At 40.6% G+C, this 21201-nt stretch overlaps 1 protein-coding gene across 5 annotated transcripts in view; it reads left to right on the top strand.

Annotated features, from left to right (window-relative positions):
• Positions 1 to 20107, top strand: part of c3h6orf136 (chromosome 3 C6orf136 homolog) — a 38093-nt gene extending 17986 nt beyond the window's left edge. For 4 of the 5 annotated variants that reach the window (XM_069522670.1, XM_069522669.1, XM_020108049.2 and 1 more), the window contains 5 exons: positions 5550 to 6338; positions 17825 to 17913; positions 18029 to 18229; positions 18373 to 18442; positions 19906 to 20107. In XM_069522670.1, coding sequence (XP_069378771.1) covers positions 5550 to 6338; positions 17825 to 17913; positions 18029 to 18229; positions 18373 to 18442; positions 19906 to 20049 — 1293 coding nt within the window. In that variant the 3' untranslated portion in view covers positions 20050 to 20107. The other variant, XM_069522672.1, reaches the window with a different exon arrangement.
• Positions 20108 to 21201: the final 1094 nt, after the last annotated feature.

The raw sequence follows: 21201 nt of genomic DNA, 5'->3' as shown, positions 1-21201 counted from the left end.
ATAAAAGGGATAGTTCACTGAAAAATGAAAATTCACTCATTATCTACTCACCACTATGCTGATGAAGGAGTGGGTGAAGTGTACCCAGAGCCCTCTTGAGGAGATGATAATCACTCTCTATCTGCTTTAAAATAAGACAGTCTAGGAAAAAAAAAATGGCTTTGAGATCACCAGCTGTACTGGATTAATAGCTTGGGGATCAAGAGGCAGATATGATAATACCATAGGCTGTTGACCCTGGTTAAGATACTGTTGATGTGTTAAGGTAGGGAGTGATTGAGTTACTGAAGGCTTACAAGTTGTTGTTGTGGAAGTGGAAGATGGTCAAAAGAAGCACTTATGGATGCCTGGGATGGCTGCATGAAATGGCAATGTCTTCAAAAAGGGAGGTGGGGGCTCAGGTGATGTTGACATCATTGACAATGGATTTTGTTTATTAACTTTCAGTCAGACTACACTGGTATATCAGCTGAAAATGGGTCCCTGGAGCAGCGGCCATTTCAGATAAAGCAATGTGAACATGCTCAGGAGGTAACTTAGCTACTTCACTCTTAGCAAACACTGTGCAAACGGTGTTACAAAACATGTGTGGCCAAGGGTGGAAACACTTCCAACTTGACAAAACAATTGAAGGAAAAGCACCCAGACCTGCACAAGGAGTTCAGAGAACGACAGGTAATAACATATACCCATGAAAAAAAGCCAAATTCAGTTCTAAAAGCAAGCAACGCCAGCCCCCTCACTCTCCACAAAAGTAGCTGTGGAAAAAATGTAAGCCTGTCTTTGTTGTATTTTATTTTATTTACTAATGCATAATGTTATAGTTCTAAAATTTTCTATTAAAATAAAGTCAATAATGGCATTTTTTTGTGTTCTCTTTTTATTTGGAAAAGTACTGAAAAGTACCGAAAAGTATCGAAATACATGTTGGTACCGGTACCGATACCAAATGTTGGTACCGTGACAACACTAGTCTGAAGACAGACACTCTTCATCTCCCAGTCTTCCATGAAGTGCACCGTCACACTCATGTAAGGGTCGCAGGTCCTGCTGGACCACATGTCGGTGGTCAGCGCGTAGTGAGACACTTTGCAAGCCGGGCAGCAAGACTGGCTCTAACATCTGTGTACGTTTTGGGTTGTGCCTCCCTTGCGAAGTAATTGCTACTGGGCAATTGGTATCTCGGATTCAGTGTTTTTAGCAGCTGTACAAAGCCGGTCTGCTCAACTGTTGATATGGGGGCCATGTCTTTAGCGATATGGAAAGCCACGGCTTTGGTAATATCACGTCACTTGTTCTTTCGTAAGGTACAGCATGGGTCAATGAAACTTGCAGCAGGGTTTGTCTCGGGGCAGAAGACTGGGGAGGTTTTGTGGCCTGAGTCGCAGCACGTATTTTGACACACTCCTCATGCTGCACTTTATAGCGTTGTTGTAAGTGATGGAAGAGATTTGTGGTGCTCGAGCCTTTAGTTGCAACAGGTTTTCGACATTCTTTACAGAAAACATTTTGCTGCTGGTCGTCTGCCACTTTAAAATCAAACTATCTCCAAATTATCGAGCCATTGTTCTTTCGCTTATTGACCAACTCCTCTTCTGCAGCGGACTCCGTCTCCATGTTGTTGCTGAGTTTAGGTGAGAGTGGAGGGGGAGGGCTTGTAAAGAGTGAGGGAGGCGGAGCAGAAAGGGGGTGTGTGTGTGTGTGTGTGTGTGTAGGGACACAGGCAGAGGAGAAATAGGAGCGAACTTGCGGCCCATGTATTGTCATTTTAACAAAAAATGAACTATATCGATACAAGCGAGCCGTCCCGTGTTATATCTCGTTTAGAAATATATTGATATATATTAAAATATCGAAATATTGCCCAGCCTTAACCCTGCTATTTCCTGGTGGCATTGTTTTTGGCCTGGCTCCTTACCGGTGAGTGTAGCTGCTGTGTCGGCTTTGGGGTGAGGGTCAGGTTTGGACACACCAGGTTTGGTCATGTTAGTTCGTCAGGGTTATCCAGGCTCATGTCATCAAGTCTTTAAAATCCGGCTGTTGGATGGGATTTTTCTGCTGTAGACTGTGATGATATGTACATCAAAAGAGAGAATGAGATTTAAAATCAATTTTAAAGCTTTTATTTTGTATTCAGGAGTTGGTGAATGATTCAGGTAATTATGATTGTGCTTTAATATTGTGAAAAATGTATACATCAGAATCTAGATTTCCCAAAGTAAAGAAATCAATAAACAGCATAAAATCAGATATATTTCTAAGTAATCTCATCATCTTAATTAAAACAAAGTCAAATATTGAAATGAACTACTTACTTAATGCACTTGGCAACAGAAAAGAACACTGCACAAAGGTGCATGTAAACAGTGACTGTCTGTGAGGCAGCAAACACAGGTCCTTTGCGCTACATGATCAGTGATCAACTCACCTGTGTCTGCTCTTAGTTAATGGGATCAAAACATGTGATAGCAGTCATGTGACCTCTACTCCAACAAGATAAAAGACGGTAATGACAGGAAATGTACAAAGCAAAAGAGACATGCTAATAGGGCACGTCTCCTCTCTATCGCATCCTGGCTCTTCTCTCCTTTATTTTCATCCTCAGTTAAGCACCTTCCTCTGCTACCTTTCAATTCAATTCAATTCAATTTTATTTATATAGCGCCAATTCATAATTTACATTATCTCAAGGCACTTTACATTTAAAGGTCAAGACCTTAAAACAATATTAACATAGAGAAACCCAACAGTTCCCACAATGAGCAAGCACAGGCGACTGTGGAGAGGAAAAACTCCCTCATTAACAGGGAAAAACCTCTGGCAGAACCAGGCTCAATGTGGGCGGTCATCTGCCTCGACCGGTTGGGGTGAGGAAAGAAAAGTAAGGGGGAGAGGAAAGGAGAGATGGGTGGAAAGCGGGGGGGAGAGAAGAGAGAGATGAGGTGGAGAGAGAGAGACCGGGAACAATTGGGCACCATCAGTATCAAGGCTGACTATAACAATAACAATGTAGTGATCTACAACATGATTAGATATATTAATGAATTACTGAGTTATTGTAATAAATGATGACAATGGTGATGGTAGCCGTTGTTGTCCTGCAGTCCCGGTGCCGGAGTTATCTGAAACAAGATAGAGAGAAGAGCCAGAGGGACTATGGGAGGACAAAGTGACACTTTGACATGATGACATGTTAAAACTAATAAATAAATAAATAAACAGGTGTGGGGGTGCAGAGAGACAGAAAGAAGTGAAGAAGTGCTCAGTGCATGATGGGAGTTCCCCCAGCAGTCTCAACCTATAGCAGCACAAGTAAGGGATGGTTCAGGACTCACCTGATCCAGCCCTAACTATAGGCTTTGTCAAAGAGGAAGGTTTTTAGTTTTACTTTAAATGCTGGGACAGTGTCTGCCTCCCGAACCCAGAGTGGGAGCTGGTTCCATAGGAGAGGAGCCTGATAGCTAAATGTTCTACCTCCTGCTCTACTCTTACAGACTCTTGGAACCACTAGAGAGCCTATGTTTTGGGAACGAAGTGATCTACTTGGATAATAAGGTGTTATCAGCTCTTTGATATATGAGGGGGTGTGATTGTTGAGGGCTTTAAAGGTGAGGAGCAGGATCTTGAATTCTATTCTAAATTTTACCGGGAGCCAATGTAAGGAAGCTAAGACAGGAGTGATATGATCTCTCCTTCTAGTTCCTGTCAGCACTCTTGCTGCAGCAGTTTGGACCAACTGGAGACTTTTAACAGTCTTCATGGAGCATCCTGCTAATAGAGATTTGCAGTAATCTAATCTAGAGGTTACAAACTTTCTATACAGAAGTCCAACAATAATAGCAAGCTGAATCTGTTAAATTTTGTCACTTTTTATTATTTTCGTCAAATTATGTTAAATTTTGTTTCTCATTCATTAACGCTAAATCCTTCACCAACACACAACCACGACCTTTCACAACTCTTTCCCTGCCACTGGCCTCTTAAATGTAGGCCACAGGTCTTGAAAAAGATGCATTATTTTTTAAATGAAGACAAAAGAAACAGGGCCATGCTTTACATAGTATTTTGTTTTATTTTAAATAAATGTTACAGTTAAAATAATGGGAGTAATCTCAAGGTGACCAGAGACAATGATCAGTCCACTGATGCCGTTTCAATTGCTGAATGACCATACCAGTTCGCAAACAAATGGGTGATGTCATGGTGGGTTGCCACATGGTTAAAGGAAAATTCACTCATTATCTACTTACCACTATGCAGATAAAGGGGTGTGTGAAGTGTTTGAGTCCACAAAACACTTAAGGAGTTTCAGGGGTCAACAGTGTTTCAGCCAAGTAAACCTCTTCTTCAGATGTGATAAAACAGAAAAAAATATATAACATGCCTTCATACTCATATTCGACTCGAAACAAGGTCTTTCACACTGTTTTTTTTAAAGTCTAAAAGTCCACTCCCAGAACTAGCAATGCTAGCGGATGTAGCAGTATGGACCAAGGGCGCGTGCCCTTGGGCAAGAGTGTGTGCGCTGTTCCGTGTTCCTGTGTGTACGTGAACGCACCTTCGAGGAGGATATCAGAGGAAATAAATGCTTAAAACACAGTATGAAATACGTAATTTGGAGTCAAATATGAATGTTGGGGCTTGCGGACACTTGGATGACACCACATGAGCAGTATGGAGGCATGTTGTTTTTTTCTATTTTGTGTATTTTACGTGTTCATTAGTAACAATGTGGTATCGCATCTGCATACACATATGTGGTGCTGGTGAAATGGGGCGGCTGTGGCTGAGTGGTAGAGCAGTCGTCCTCCAACCGGAAGGTCGGCAGTATGATCCCCAGTCTTCCCCATCTGCATGCCGAAGATGCTGAACAAAAATGTCTGGATGGGGGAATGTCAAACTGTACTGTAAAGCGCTTTTCAGTGGACACTGTAACTTGTAGTGACAAGTATTAAATTAAAGCACTATTACAAATATGGAAGTATGAACAGCTCCAGAGATACAGTTTACTCTAGATGTCAGTTAAAGTAGAGCAGAGGTTTCTACAGTGCTTCCTTAATAATTTATTTCAGCAGGCCGACCAAATTTTTTTCAACTTGTTTAAATAAATGTTTCAAACTCTAGAGCGACTCAAACAAACACAAAGTAAATGTCAAGTCCTGTACAGGTCCTCGTAACTTCTGATCATTGTTGATGTTAAAGTGTGAAGTGAGCACAGGTCAGAGGGAGAATGGGAAGGGAGGACATGCGGCAGGGTAAATAGTCAGGGTACAAGGATAGCGGGCCTATAATGTGTTTCTACTGTGATCCTGAAGCAGCAGTTGTAATAGTTTTGCAGAGCCAGCCCAATGAACGTAGTGGAAATCAGGGGTTTTCTGGCATAACTTCACCTAGTTCCAAGCTGCATGGAAAAGGAAAAAAAAGCCTTAAGAGGTCAAAACTCCTACATTAATATTGTCATTGAAAATTCAGCATCAATACATACAAGAAGCTGTTGCTCTTACAATAATGTATGTTAAGATTTTACTAAGTCTGTTTTGCTCCTTCAGGCAGTCAATTGGTTTTGGATCCCTCTGACCCGCCCCCTGAGCAGTGCATCATGGGCCCTGGAACCCCCCAACAGCCTGAGATATCAGAACATTAAGCAGCCAGTGCTCTCCCACCCATTCTTCAATGTCAGCCATCCTCAGAGAGGAGGTTACTACGAGGAGGACTTGGAGGAGTTGCTCAGCGTGTGTGTGCTGGTGCGACAGGGTGAGTTGGATGGTCTCCACACCCTGCTGGAAATCCCTCTGTTCAGTCACAGTACACTCGAAGAGCTCCTCGCTCTGAGGACCTACAAATCCTCTGAGTTCTCCTTCCCCCTAACCACAATGGATGGCAGCAGAGAGGACGATATCAGACTTGACAGCTGTAAGAGAAAAAGTGCTGATGCTATAACGAGAGAACGACCCTGTTTCAGAAGCCTGTTTGAAACAGAGAGGTGTCCTGCATCGTTCATGTTCGGCTCCTACTATTATTGTTTCCATTGTCCGAGATCAGAACCCGTGCCTGGCAGGGAGCTGAAATCTAAGAGGCTGGGTATTGGACTTGATGACAAGCCTGTGGAGCTTCCTCTTATACATCCTACCACTCTGTGTAGCCATAAAGAGAAAGCAGAGAGTGGATATACTAAAGGAGACACTGAAGAAGAGGAGAAGCTGGCTGTGATGTATGAAAGGAGGAAGCATCCTACCACTCTGTGTAGCCATAAAGAGAAAGCAGAGAGTGGATATACTGAAGGAGACACTGAAGAAGAGGAGAAGCTGGCTGTGATGTATGAAAGACTGGGTATAGAGGTAAGAATTTACACCATTTGGATAACATCATATCTGCACAGTGGGTATACTATGAATAGCACGTATATACTCTATAGCCAATCGGCCAAACCTATGTAGCATAAATAAAATGCTACATGTGGTCTCTGTGTTAATTAAAACTGTTCTTTCAGACTTCTTGTGCTTTGTATATACAGGGTAGTTAAATTACCTGACATTGCTGATTTTACATGGTTAACTCTTCAACACCCAAACAAGTGCACATTACAAGCCTATGAAGTTATTTTTGTAATGTAATACAGATGTCATTGTTTTCAAGAAGTGGTACTTAACTGATCTAAATGCAAGACCCACATTTTTTTGTCATTAAATCTAGTACCAAAGTGCCAAAAAGCATTCAACAGCATTATAAAATTAAGAATATTCACTTTACTTGGACCCTTCATCATGTGGCTAATAAAACAGACCAAGTTTTGGGGAACTAATGGGATAACTAGTAATTAGGGCCCTAGCACTGACAGTGCAAAGGCCCTAATGTTTTCGTATCGATTGTTAGGGCCCCACCATTAGTGTTGCGAACAACCTGGCTGACGATCAACACGTGAATTGCGCATTTTAGTTGAACTGAAGACCTTCTGGTTTTACTGAAACACCTTCCATTTTAACTGAAATGCTCTCACACACCATACTGAATTGCTATCATATAATGAACTTAAATCCTCTCACACATTATAGTAAAATATGTTGTATGAGAGCATTTCAGTTGTATGTATAAGAGCATTTCAGTAGAGTGTGTGAGAGCATTTCAGTAGTGTGTATGAGACCATTTCACTCGTATGTATGAGAGCATTTCAGTTGTTTGTATGAGAACATTTCAGTGTATTTCAGCAAATAATTTTTCAGTTCATGTAAGAGTGTTTCAGTAGTGTATGTAAGAGCATTTCACATGTGTGTGAGAGGTAATTCTCTGATAGCCCCTCATAACTGACAATGCTTTTCATTTGATTATTCAGGCAAATGAATCGCATTTTTGACGGCTTGAACATACTTGAAAAATTCACGAAACTTCACAGGTGTGTCAGGCCTGGTGAAATTTACATATTCTGGAGTAATTGTTGTAGCAAAATGGCTCAACAGCGCCTCATAAAATGCATCTGTTCTGTCTGGTTTAACGGGTCTTCACGAAATTCGGTACACGTGAATTGCGCATTTTAGTTGAACTGAAGACCTTCTGGTTTTACTGAAACACCTTCCATTTTAACTGAAATGCTCTCACACACCATACTGAATTGCTATCATATAACGAACTTAAATCCTCTCACACATTATAGTAAAATATGTTGTATGAGAGCATTTCAGTTGTATGTATAAGAGCATTTCAGTAGAGTGTGTGAGAGCATTTCAGTAGTGTGTATGAGACCATTTCACTCGTATGTATGAGAGCATTTCAGTTGTTTGTATGAGAACATTTCAGTGTATTTCAGCAAATAATTTTTCAGTTCATGTAAGAGTGTTTCAGTAGTGTATGTAAGAGCATTTCACATGTGTGTGAGAGGTAATTCTCTGATAGCCCCTCATAACTGACAATGCTTTTCATTTGATTATTCAGGCAAATGAATCGCATTTTTGACGGCTTGAACATACTTGAAAAATTCACGAAACTTCACAGGTGTGTCAGGCCTGGTGAAATTTACATATTCTGGAGTAATTGTTGTAGCAAAATGGCTCAACAGCGCCTCATAAAATGCATCTGTTCTGACTGGTTTAACGGGTCTTCACGAAATTCGGTACTCTTGTATACCGGAAGAAAAAGAAAAAAAGTTCTTGTCACCAATTTGATTAACGCAACAGGAAGTCAGTCATTTTGGATTTAGTGTCCATTTTACACGTTGTGTTTTTTAAGGAACTCCTCCTAGAGCTTTCATCAGATCAACTTCAAAATCAGTGAGTGTAATCTTAACAAGATGGAAATTAAAACTACCTTGTTTTTTTTTAAGTCTTTGTCACACAGTGTGACGTATCTCCGACATACATGGTCCAATATACTCCAAACTGGACATGTATGACAACAGTCCAGGCTTGATGACATCTACACAGAAATCTTGACTGGTGGCAACAGGAAAACTTTTTTTGCACGTCTTTGATGAACTCCTCCTCGTCCATTGACAGCTACCATTCATATGGATTTTAAGTATGTGTGGCAAAATAGGTGAATAGCATCCCCTGAAGACCAGCCCTAGCGCCACGATTGACTGACAAAAATCAGTAGGGACGTGTCATTTCATCATGAACAGAAAACTCTCTTGGCTCGATATGTTAGACCAAACAGTAAGCCGGCCATTTTGAATTAAGTAGTTTTGACAATTTACATGTTATATTTGAACAAACTCCTTCTAGATCTTTCATCAGATCAACTTTAAATTCAGTGAGTGTCATCTTAACTCCATGGAGATTAAAAGTTATTGAACGTTTTAGTGCTCTTCACACAGTTTGACTGTGGCGTGTTATCGAACCTTGTATGCCAAAAAAGAGCCATTGTCCCTGTGCATTATCCAATCAGCCTCAAATTTCTTTCGCACAATCATGGTCCTTCCCTGATCCAGATCCATATGTCGATATTGACTTATCATTATAGCGCCACATGCTGGCGACAGAAAGTGATGTTTTACACTTTGATGCACTGCTCCTGGCTGATTTACAATATACAGCTCAAATGAGCTCAGACAACCCATAAGACCTTCATGGTCAGAAATGTGACTTTTCCTCAAACGGTGTTTACATTGAGGAAGCTTGATCCTTCGCCGAAGGAGATATTTCAATATGACATATGGACACAGTTCTGACTCAGGTTTTGTGTTTATTTAGTTTTTTAGTGAAGTACATCAGAAAACTTCAAACAACTTAAGGGTTTAGAACATTTCTCCTTTAAAAGAATTTAAATAAAATATTTTAACATCTCAAAGAACACCTGTCAATGTATTAAAGTAGTAATTGAGTAAGTGCACTCAAAAATATAGGCCATTATATAGCTGAAGGTCTGATTAAAAACTGACAAAAGTACATGGACTATTAAGCTAAATCAAGAAAAGGCAAAAGGTTTCTCCATACCTTGGCTTTCATGTAATATAAAGCTTATCAAATGCACTGAAAACCTCTTGGAACACAATTGAAACTAAATATACAGTGCATCCTTGTGGTTGGCTGATGGGGTAGAGTGGACGTCCTCCAACCAGAAGGTCGCGGCTCGATTCCCTCGAAGTGTCTTTGGGCCGAATGCACTAATTGAAAGTTGCTTTGGATGAAAGCGTCAGTTAAATTAACTCATTGACCTAATTCACAGTGAGGATATAGCCCAAGCTAGCAACCCCACTGTCCCCCATAGTTGTCCCCAAGTATAAGGTGAACACTTGTAATGTTGCACTGCCTGGCTTCACCGTGCCCATTTGTTTTCAAGCCGAAGTAATTCCATGTATAGCACTTCGAGCACCTGGTTTATCTACGAGTTGCGCCGTGGTGATGGTTGCAGCAGCTGCCACTCTCTCTCTGCTCCTGTCTCTCTCTTTCTCTCCTTTATCTCTCTCTGTCACCGGACTCCTGCTACGTTTGCTGCTCGCTCGCCTGCTCGCCTCGGCTTGCTCGCTTCGGCTCAAATTACAACGCGGTGGCGACGTAAAAAAGTACCGGTCTTATCCAAGCGCTGTATAGTACCATTTTAAATGCATCAGTACCCCAGTACCAATTTAGTACCGGTATACCGAACAAGCCTAGACTGGGTAGAACTAAAATAATTTGTAAACTTAGTCGGCGTATGGAGAGCTGGAGGAAATTACTGTATGAGTTCTATTTTAGCGGTGAAACCAAAGCAGAAAGACTTTCCTTAAGCATTTGTTTATATATTGCAAGACATATTGTCATTGCAATATTCTACAAAGTTATCGCATGTTGTTGTCATATCATGCAGCTCTAGTAGGCAGTTCAAACAAAGGCGTTAATGCCATTGAATGGCTCTCACGTTCCCCTGACCTAAATCCAATTGAGCACCAATGTATGCATCCATTTATCCGATGCAGCCAAGTACTGCCTGTCCAGGAGCTCACTGATGCCCTGAACCAGGAGGAGATCCCCCAGGACACCATTCTTCGACTCATGATGAGCATTCCCAGATATTCTCGAAGGTGCATACAGGCATGCGGAGGCCATACACACTACTGAGTCCCATCAAGATATTAAAACCAGTCTACTGTCAATTCAGTCTTCCCTGTGATTTGAATCCCTTTCATTTAAACCACACCCCCAAGCCCAACCCTGCATTCCCCTCAGAACTATCAGAATTTCAAACACAGCTCTCTGCCATATCACCATCTCTGTTACTCCTGGGCGACTTTAACATCCACGATGACTCCATAGACTGCAAAACAGCAACAGAACTTCTGGAAATCCTGTCATTTTTCAACATCACTAGAGGCCACACCCTAGACATGGTCTTCATCTGTCCTATCCTCAGTGGTAGCCAGTATGATGTCCTCTACAAGCGCCTTGGACCTATTCCCCTCCACCCTCGTCAAAACATGTCTCCCCAAATTTTGCACCCCCATACTCACAAAACCTGGACTTCACCCCGACTCCCCCAATAACTACCAGCCCATTTCCAACCTGCCCTTCCTATCAAAGGTACTGGAGAAAGTTGCTAATAGTTCTACTTTTATCCTCAGACTCTGGTCCCTTCAGCATCCTCATCCTCAGGTCAGCTTTTGACACCATTAACCTTTCCACACTCATCACACGCCTGAAAACCTTCCTGGCACTGCCCTCTCCTGGCTCAAGTGCTATCTCACCAACAAACATCAATTCATCTCAATCAACAACTGAAAATCCATCACAGCTCCTGTCACCCATGGTGTCCCCCAAGGTTCAGTGCTTGGTCCCCTTCATTAAAACATGGATGTAAAGAATCTTTCTAAAACTCAACTGCAATGAATCAGAAATTGTAATCATTGGCCCAAACTCCCCTTACATTCAAACTCAATATTGATGGCTCTATCGTCACCCCCTCCATCCAAATCTACAACCCCACACTCTCAGTCCTGCTCCCCGTCAACCACATCACTAAAACAGCCTTCTTTGACCTCCGTAACATCGCCCGCCTCCAACCCTCACTTTCACCTACTGCTGCAGAAACTCTCATTCACTCTTTTGTAACATCCCGACTTGACTACAGCAACAGTATACTCTTTGGTGCCACAAACAAAGTTCTTCACAAACTCCAGTAGGTCCCAAACTATGCCGCCCGCCTACTTACCAGTACCCGCTCAACTGATCACATCACCCCAGTCCTCCATGACATCCACTGGCTCCTGGTAAAATACAGGATAGCCTTCAACATCCTAATCACCACCTACAAGACCCTCAACAACCTGGCTCCCCCCTACCTCTCCGACCACCTCCACCCGACACCTCAGATCTGCTGATGCCAAAATCCTTCAGGTTCCTAGGACCAAGCGGCAAACCTGGGGTGACAGGGCGTTTTCAGTCGCCACCCCCATCCATTCCCACCCCACATCAATAATGCCCCCAAGCTGCAATCATTCAAAAAGGCCCTCAAAACCCACCTCTTCAGACTTGCCTTCCCCAGCTAAACCCCCCCACCCCATGTTTTTATTTTTTATTTTTTTTATTTCCTTAGTATACCTCACTATCATCATCTTATTGTTTTCTTATTTTTATCCTTCACCATGTCCAGCGGCCTTGAGAGCTTTGAAAAGTGCTATATATTTACGACGTATTATTATTATAAGTCTGCAAAGAAGACCATTAGCTGCTGCTGCAGCAGGGCAAAATTATCTATAGGGAGCCTGCATGGAGTCAAAGCAAAGCATCGCACACACTGTAAATATACGGCTCACACCTGCAGAGCAGTTTTTATTGCTTTTTATTTCCTCATCTTTGTTAACAGTTTAGAGCTGAATACTAGCTGTTGTTTAGTTGCGCTGCTCTTCTAGAGATTAGGTCTCGCCGCTTTTTTTGCTTGCGCAGTTTATAGCTGAACAGACAGAGAAAATGATCTTTCAGCACAGTTTCAATGTTTATGTTCAATATGTTACATTAATGTTTGCAACACTTCCTGTAGGCTACCCTTTTCAAAATAAAAGCATGTTTCTGTTGACTGAATCTGTTTTTTAATTGTGAAATATTTGCGGGAGTGGAAGATGCACAGCTTAATAATGCATGGTACTGGTATTTATTTGAGTACACAGGACTCCTTTTATACAAGGAAATACTTAAGTTATATCAGAAATCTCAGGAAGGCTGTCGTTCTTTTAAATGCTAACATGAAGAACCTCAGGGGATGGACCTCTCACTCTCTCTCACTCACACGTTTATGATCACTATCAGTGTAAACCTTGTGTAAAAACAGCGCTGGCAGATTGGAGTAGTGTTGACGCGATACCAACATTTTTGTTTTGATACCGATACTGTTAGTAAAATAAAGAGAGTTGCTCTATCTGAGCCACCAGACTTCTGCAGTAAAAGAAAATGGTTTAGAAATAGGGATGTACCGATCCACATTTTTTCACTTCCGATCCAATCCCGATACCTGAATTTGGATATCTGCCGATTCCGATACCAGAGCTCTATTTTAATATTATTATCGTTATTGTTGATTCTATATGAGGCTATAATAAACTCCTCTCTACAGGCAAGTATATGTACGTATGCATGTATGTCCTAAAAGACAACTTGAGGTAAGTATGAGGTCAGAAAACCGGAAAAATTCCATCCTGAAAACAAATATGCAACTGTTAGGGTTTCAAATTGTCAGTATTTATTATATTCTAAGACAGGATTTAACTACTAGTGCAATATACACCAGAATGTACATTAAAAACAACAAATAATACCTGTCATCTACTATGCAGCAACACAGCAAAAAGTGTAAACATTCAAATGTCAAATATTTTAAATAAAATAAAAGTGTAAACATTCAAAATGACATTCAAATGTCATATTTTAAATAAAAGTGTAAACATTTAAAAGTCAAATATTTTAAATAAAGTGAGTGTTTGTAAGTGTAAACATCTTACACAAACACTATCAATAGAAAACAGTGTGCATCTGAACAGCACAATTCAAGTATAGTAGGAGGTTTGGCATTGAAAGTGACCTGGATTAACCTGAAACCCCTCGTTTTCCACCACCGATAACGGTTGATGAAGTTGAGCAACTTCTCAGTAATCCCTTTAGCTTTCACGTTGTCTGCTGGAAGTTTACCTTGCTTTTGGAATGACTCCAGAAGTGATTCCTGGCGGCTCTTTTCCTCTTTCTGCCCCCTAGCTAAAAATTCCTGGTGCTCTTTAATGTGGTGTTTTTTCAAATGTTTGATTTGGTGGGTGGTTATACGTCGCGACGGAGGTTCCGCCTCTCGGAACAAGGGCGTTAAACACATTGCACGTTGCTGTCTTGCTTTGTGGCGTTTCGACAGTGAAATATTTCCACACAGCGGACATGTTGTGTGGAAAAGTTCGCTAGCCCCACTGCTGCTTAGTGCTAACCTGCGAGCTACCTGGCTGCAAACTGCGGAACGGACTTCCTGAACGGAGGCGCGTCTCATCTGTGTGTCTCATTGAGACGCGCCTCCGTTCAGGAAGTTCGTTCCGGAGTTTGCAGCCAGCTAGAGCAGCCGGCAGGAATCGCTTGTGGAGTAATTTCAGCAGACAACGTTAAAGCACGGACATAATTCACGGATCGGAAATTTCCGCAGCTTGGATCAGAAATTTCCGATCCGTGAATTACGTTGGTATCGGAACCCGATACTGGATCGGATCGGCCCTATCCCCAGTTAGAAAAGTGAGGGTGATAAATTTGTCATAGTTAGAGGGCCTTATTAGTTTGTGAGGCTACAAGTAATGTGCAGGCAAATCCTGGGTTGCGCTTCATCACAAATACCAGACTTACAATGTAATTTATGTTGATTTTTTCCACGCTCAATAAGATTATAGTTTATCTGTTAAGTATTTTCTTGTTTGTTTTTTTTCATGCATGGTGGGTTTTTGACAATGGATAAGTGGCCGTCATTTTAGGCTACATGTAATTTGGATTATTGTACAGACCAAGATCATAACTTGTTAAATTTAATAACATAACATATTATTGTAGATGTACATGTGACAGCTGGTGCAATGACAGAGAAAAAATGCATGCTTAGAGAGAGGCACAGTAGGGTCGCCACAGAATGCTGTCCGCTTCCTTTCAGCTCCCATGTTAATTAATTGGGCTGTTCACACCGGAAGCGAAGCACTGCGACCGGCTCACGATCTGCAGCTATTGTTTTCGGCGTCTGTTCGCTGGCCAGAAAACACTGGAAATCAATTTTAAACGATATAAATAATCAAATATGCATCCCATACCTGCTGTTTCTGTAATACTGTAATAGTATTACAGTAATAGTTTCTTTAAATTCTGTACTTATTCCACACATTCTTGACTGCTTCTGTGATGCATGTAAAAAGCGAAGTGACAACCATCACCATGGTTTTGTCCGCGTCCAATCTATTTCTACTGGTCTTGCTTTAGAACAGTGCTCACCCACCTTTTCAAGCACAAGATCACATTTTAATTCTAAACGTAAGCCAAGATCTACCACCTTGATATCTTCCAAAAAACCCACTGAGAAGGGTTGTATTTATTATTTTTGCAATTTCTGTTAAAGGCTGAATGTATGAGTGTAAATATACACAATGAAGGCAGTTTTACAACTTTATCTTTTCAATGCACAATATTCAAATTAATATCTATTCATATTTACTGCATCTGTTCAATGCACAATAATAAGCTTCTTAGTTCAACTATATGTTCTGCAGAGGAGCTGCTACTGCCACACAATGTTTTTACACATACAGAAAGTGTTGCAACCTTTTATATTTGTGACATAAATTCAACAGATAATATAATGGATTGTTTTTTGTTTATTCTGCAGTGAAACACAATGTTTATCTGTCTTTGTAACAGGGTTCAGAAAGCATTGGAAATATGTCTGTGACAAAGTAAAAAAAACTAAGATGGGCGATATCTTGAATATACTCGATGCATGCTTATTCCACGTGATATATAAAAAAATAACAATATATCGCGACCATCGAGTATAAATTGTCACGTGAATGTTTTAAGCCGTCAGCATGAAATTCTCTTTGAATTTCGCTTCACTCGTCTTATGCCCTTCTCACAGCCAACTGCTCACTCCCCCGCACATTCATCTTTCGTGCATGCATATTTTTGTATCAGGAGAGGAGGGAAGTGAGTATGGAGAGAGTGAATGAAAGTGAACAGTCCCAGAGTTCACAAGTGTTTAGAGACGGTTACTGACAGTGTGTGAACTCTGAACCGAATGAATCCGTTTACAAATGATGAATGTTTACACACACACACACACACACACACACACACACACACACACGCACATGGGCGAGGCGCGTTCATGTGAAGCCGCCCGTCAGTGAATTTGTTGAATAGTGGAAACAAACAGTTTCCTCTATGATCCACAGCTGCTCAGTGATAAGAAGGCATGTCCCGACATTTATATTCGACTTGAAACGAGGTAATTTACACCGTGTTCTAAGCCTAAATGTCTGCTGATATCTTCAGACAAGGTGCAATCAGGGACTGTCTGAAATGGTAAAGTCCACTAGCCTAGCCACTTCCTGTGAGCTTTTATAGTGTTTTGTTGCAGACTGTAGCAACTCTGGTTAAATACCAAGCTAAACCTTTGTCAATGAACACAGGAGTCCAAGTAGAGTTGACTTTTTACTCTCTGAAAAGTCAGCTGACAAGCGGTGAAAAGGCATTGCCCAAACAATGTTCCCAAGTGAAGGGCTGTGGAAAAGCCTCAGAGCATAAACAGCATGTCAGTTTCCCTCTCAAAGCAACCAGGAAGAGAATGTAAACAAGGAAGTGATGTCGCTAGCAAGTCGACCTTCAAAATAAAAGCTTCTCAAACAATTTACCCTTTTTACTGCTGTTTATAACTTAAACACATATAAATGAATTATTTTTAAGCAAACAATAAAGATAAATTACATAAATGCCTTAGAGGCAACACAGCTTTTATGAATTTAACATTTGTACAGTTATTTAGAGGACATTTCAAAATATCGAGATATATATCATTTATCACAATATAGCCTGTATATATTGCAATATATGTTTTAGGCTATGTTGCCTAGACCTACAACAACGTTTCACTTTCTGAATCCATTCATTTGTTCTAATAGGGCTTTAAATGTTATCCCAAGAAGGAAAGCTGCACGTCTTCATACATTCATCATAGTGTTCTAGTGTTTAGTGTAGTACATAATCCAACTTGTATCGAAAGAAATTCAGTACATAAACCAGCAGCTCCACCGCCAGTAGCGGACACACATCCTATGATCGACAGTATAGACTGTTAAGATCGACGATCAACGGGTTGGCTACCACTGCTTTAGAGTTTATCAGGCTAATATATTAACACGTGCGCACCATGCGCATGTAGTTCATCTGCGACACAACCAGGACACAAGTGTTAACAATCCAGTTTCATGATCCGGCACCATTGATTAATAACTAAGGTTATGTGGTTATCAGTTTTTGTGAACGACAGAGATGCGCAGAGACACACACACACACACAGGCAGCAGATAGCTTAGAAGTTCCTCCCGCAGATTATCACACAACAGTTATTTTTTTACTTAATTGTTGCAGTTGAAGAAATGCCCTGCTTATCCATGTAAAGTGAGTGATTAGAGAAGAGCAGAGGACCAGCATCTCTTGTTCACCAGCGCAGTAATGCACCTTGATGTGTGCAAACTCATCAAATCAAACAGTTTGCATTACAAGGTGTTTATTATATATTCAAAATGTATGTAAATATGTGTGTGTATATTTGTAGTTTACCATTTTGACCACTAGATGGTAGTATGCACCTTGGTTATGAGGTAACACGGGTCAGGTGATGTTGGTCATATGGTTAAGGTAACAGTTGAACAGGAAGAAGGGAAGCATAGGTGGGGGGAACATATGGTTTTTACCGTAATAGTAAGCATGAACGTAATAGTAACAAGAAATACAATCGAGTAACTCTGCTAAAACAACAAATCAACTGGATCACTTCACCTTCATCACATCACGGTAATTCTTTATGTCGTAACCATCAGTCTGGAATAAACAGGAACATTACCCAAAGTTACAGCATTGTTTGGACATTCACTTACTGGATACGCTTCAATAACATTCTTTTTTCACCTATGCAACTGATTACGTTGGAACAATGGAATTAAACCGATGGTCACAACATACGACAATGGTGTAACATAAAACCGAAAATAAAACCTTGTCAACCAAAATAATCATTAGCTTCTAAAGGATTGAATTTGTATTCAAGCTCCTGAGTTAGATTGCCTTAGAATGTAGTTGTACTTAGTTACACAATTGTTTAACTTCAACATCAGGGAATTGATTATCTGTTTGTTTTTCAGCTTCCAAGTTTCTTTATAAAGAGCCATGATTACACCATGTACTCAAAGGATATGGAATTCCTCAATGGCCTCATGAATACCAATACTAGGTGAATCTGTTTGTTTTATTTTGGCTGATGATACATTTGTTTTGATAACAAATACTGTATACACATTTGCACTGTAATGATGCCACTGTGATTGTTGTTGTGTGTGTTGGTATAGAGGCCGTGTGCTGTACCAGCTCATCCTCTCTCTGTGGCGCCTACTGTGTCTGTGTTACTACGCTGAGGCTCGGTTGGAGGTGCTGAAGCTCACCAAACACATGGAGGACAGAAGCATTAAGGCCCGCTGGAGGATTAGGGGCCTGCCCGTCCACACTGTGCTGCTGCGCTTCTATCGCAAAGACAAACGTCACCTTTATAGGTAAAGCTATTGCTGTCTGATAAATTGACTTCAAATTTGACTAGCTGTTGTCTTTGTTTTGATTTCAGGTTTTGTGTTCATATAGGAAGCCCGTTTTCATAATGGTTGATAATATAACTTAATCCAAATGACATCTGTTACAGGTCATATGATGCGTTCTCTACATTTTACATTGGAAAGGATGGTCTTATTCATTGTCATAAAGTTGAAAAGGTAAGCAGCTAACTCCCAATATGTACCTGCTGGTATGTATAAATGACTTCTGTGGATTTGTGAGTAGCTAAGAGCACCCCTTTTTTCTTACAACTCATCATACTTGCTGCTGCCTCCTGAAATTTTTTTTGCTGATGATATTTTTGCTTAATCATGATATTTTAATCATTTCAGATCTTCTAGTTAAATTTTCTAAAAAAACAACATAAGTAAACAAATATTGCAGCTTATAAATTATCATTTCATTTTTTTAGGTAAAGAGTTATTCAAAACCTAAAACAAACCGTGTGAAAAAGTAATTGACCCCAAAACCTAATAGCCCTTGACGGCAATTAAAAATGTGTGATAACTTGTGATCTGTGTTTTAGATCACTCTCTGAAATTGTTTTAAGAAGTGTAGTGCCTATTTAAACATTCCTGTTTAGAATAACAGGCTGTTTGATTAGCCTTTGGTAATATTGGTTTCAGCTTTCTTTCTGAACTGGTTTATCTACAATGAAGCCACTGTGCATCTATGATTGAATTGATTGTTTGCGTTGATTTTATAGTTTATGTTTTTTGTTCCTTTTTTATACCTCTGCGCTGGTGACAACCAGTGGCTTGTGTGAATTTCCGGTTGTCCTTCTGTATGTTCGATTCAGGAGGTTCTGTTACTAACATTGTAATCCATAAAATCACACTTAAAGGTATAGTTCACCCAAAAAGGAGAATTCACTCACTATCACTTCCATTGAGGAAAACATGGGAACCTGTGGTGCCCTACAGCAAAGGCAATGCCGCTTCCCCCACCCTATCTGCAATCCTCCATGGAGTAACAGAGCAGATAGATGACAGCTTCTAATGTCTTCAAACTGCGAGGAAGCAAGCAGGTCGAGTGCTACAGATTTCAACACAAACATTTCAGTTAAATGGTTCGTGTGGCGGCTCTCTCCCACTGTCTGTGCCAGCACTGTCATCAGCTCTGTCATGCTCGTGCTGAGGTCTGTTAGACGCAAGTGCAAAACGAGAGGTTACCACAGTAGGTTCTCTCAGGATTAATTACACAACACAGAGCTGAGCTGAACTAAGCCCACTTCCACACATGTAAATGTTCAGGGGCAAAAACATAACCTCCTTGGCGGAGGTAACAAACTGACAGGGTTGAAAACCTAATTGCTTTGGCAGAGGTAAAAAAGAAGACATTTGGAATACTTTTTCACAGCACTGTAGGCACATTCAGGTGTTAGTCTTGTTGTCCTTTTAAAATGTAAGAATGAAGGAGCAATTTCTCTACCCTGTCTACTGACAGCAATTAGAGCCAGGGCAGACAAATTGCTCAAATAAATGGGAAACCACATACAAACATTTACAGAGAACTGATAACAACTTGTTTTCCTGACATGATGTCCAACCGAAGTCAGTCAGCCAGCTGTTTTTTTATATAATGTTCAACTTTCTGTTTGATTTCCTTTTCTTTGTTACAGGTGATGCCAGCTCAGCCCCCTGTAATGCCCAGGATAACTTCCCTCATGGCAGGGGCTCTGGTGGCTCTAGGTGTGCAGGAGCATCGTCCTGCCCTCAACCTGTTGCCCCTCCTCCTTTCAACGCTGCAACATAGCAGAAAATAAACCACGGATAAGCATTAGAAGAATAATGGCTACTTTAATAAACAATATGTCCATGGTTCATGTGACTCTTAAGTTCCATTCATTTTCAACAGAGGGAAACAATAAAAAGGAAGGTTAAACTATCTGTGCTAAAATTATAGTTGCCACCTGCTTTTAATGTAATTGTTGTTTAGATATTATTGTGTAACCTGAACACAGTATCCATGGTCACATGGTTGTCTTTCCTACCGGTCAGTTGTCAGCTGCTGAGGTAAGAAAAACAATTTCAAATTTGAGAATGTAAAACTCAGCATTTCTGTTTTTGCCTTGACTAGTTCAAATTCAGAAGTCGTATTGTCATTGCACAGTTGTACTTCCTACATTAGCACAACGAAATTGTAGCACAGTCCTCCTCCTCAATGCCAAACATACAATTAACAACACAGTCCACTACATAAATTGAAATAAAAAAATAAGGGGATTCCAGGACCAAAGGCATTTAAAGAAGTGGATATACTAAACAAAATAAAAAATTGTACCGATACATACAGATAATATGCATAAGTGTTGTTGCACCGTTATAAACAGATATTACACTTAGTGTTTTATTTTGGAGAAGTGGCAAACTGTACAGAATAAATACTATATGCCGGTAATGTACTGATATATCTGGCCTTAATGCCTAGTTTATACTCGCATGCCAGAATTTATGTAATTTCCGCTTCATTTCATCTGGTCGCGGAAATTCCAGCGTGTCTGAACAGGTGAGTCTCTATCGACAACTCTATGCTCACAAATAGCTCCTGGAGGGAGACTGCAGGGAGTAAGATTAGGCATTCTGCAAGAAACTATGGAAAAAATTGTGGGACTGGTTGTTCAAGGCATAGAAGCACCCACACTGAAGCTGTCCTCTTCTGCCTTTTTCTGGGGATTTGGTTGTACTTCTCAACACAAAATATGGAGGATTCATCATTGATATGAACAAACTGGGATCGATCAAAAAATAGGACTTAAACCAGCTTAAGGCGGTTCCTTTGATGCCAATATGATGTTCCAGTCTCTGTAAAAGAATTTGATGGTCAATGGTGTCAAATGCAGCACTGAGATCTAACAAAACAAGTACAGAGATGAGTCCTTTGTCTGAAGCAATTAGGAGGTCATTTGTAACTTTGA

The sequence above is a fragment of the Paralichthys olivaceus genome, chromosome 3 (assembly GCF_024713975.1).
Source record: "Paralichthys olivaceus isolate ysfri-2021 chromosome 3, ASM2471397v2, whole genome shotgun sequence".
Taxonomy (NCBI): domain Eukaryota; kingdom Metazoa; phylum Chordata; class Actinopteri; order Pleuronectiformes; family Paralichthyidae; genus Paralichthys; species Paralichthys olivaceus.
This window is presented reverse-complemented; position numbering and strand designations above follow the sequence as displayed.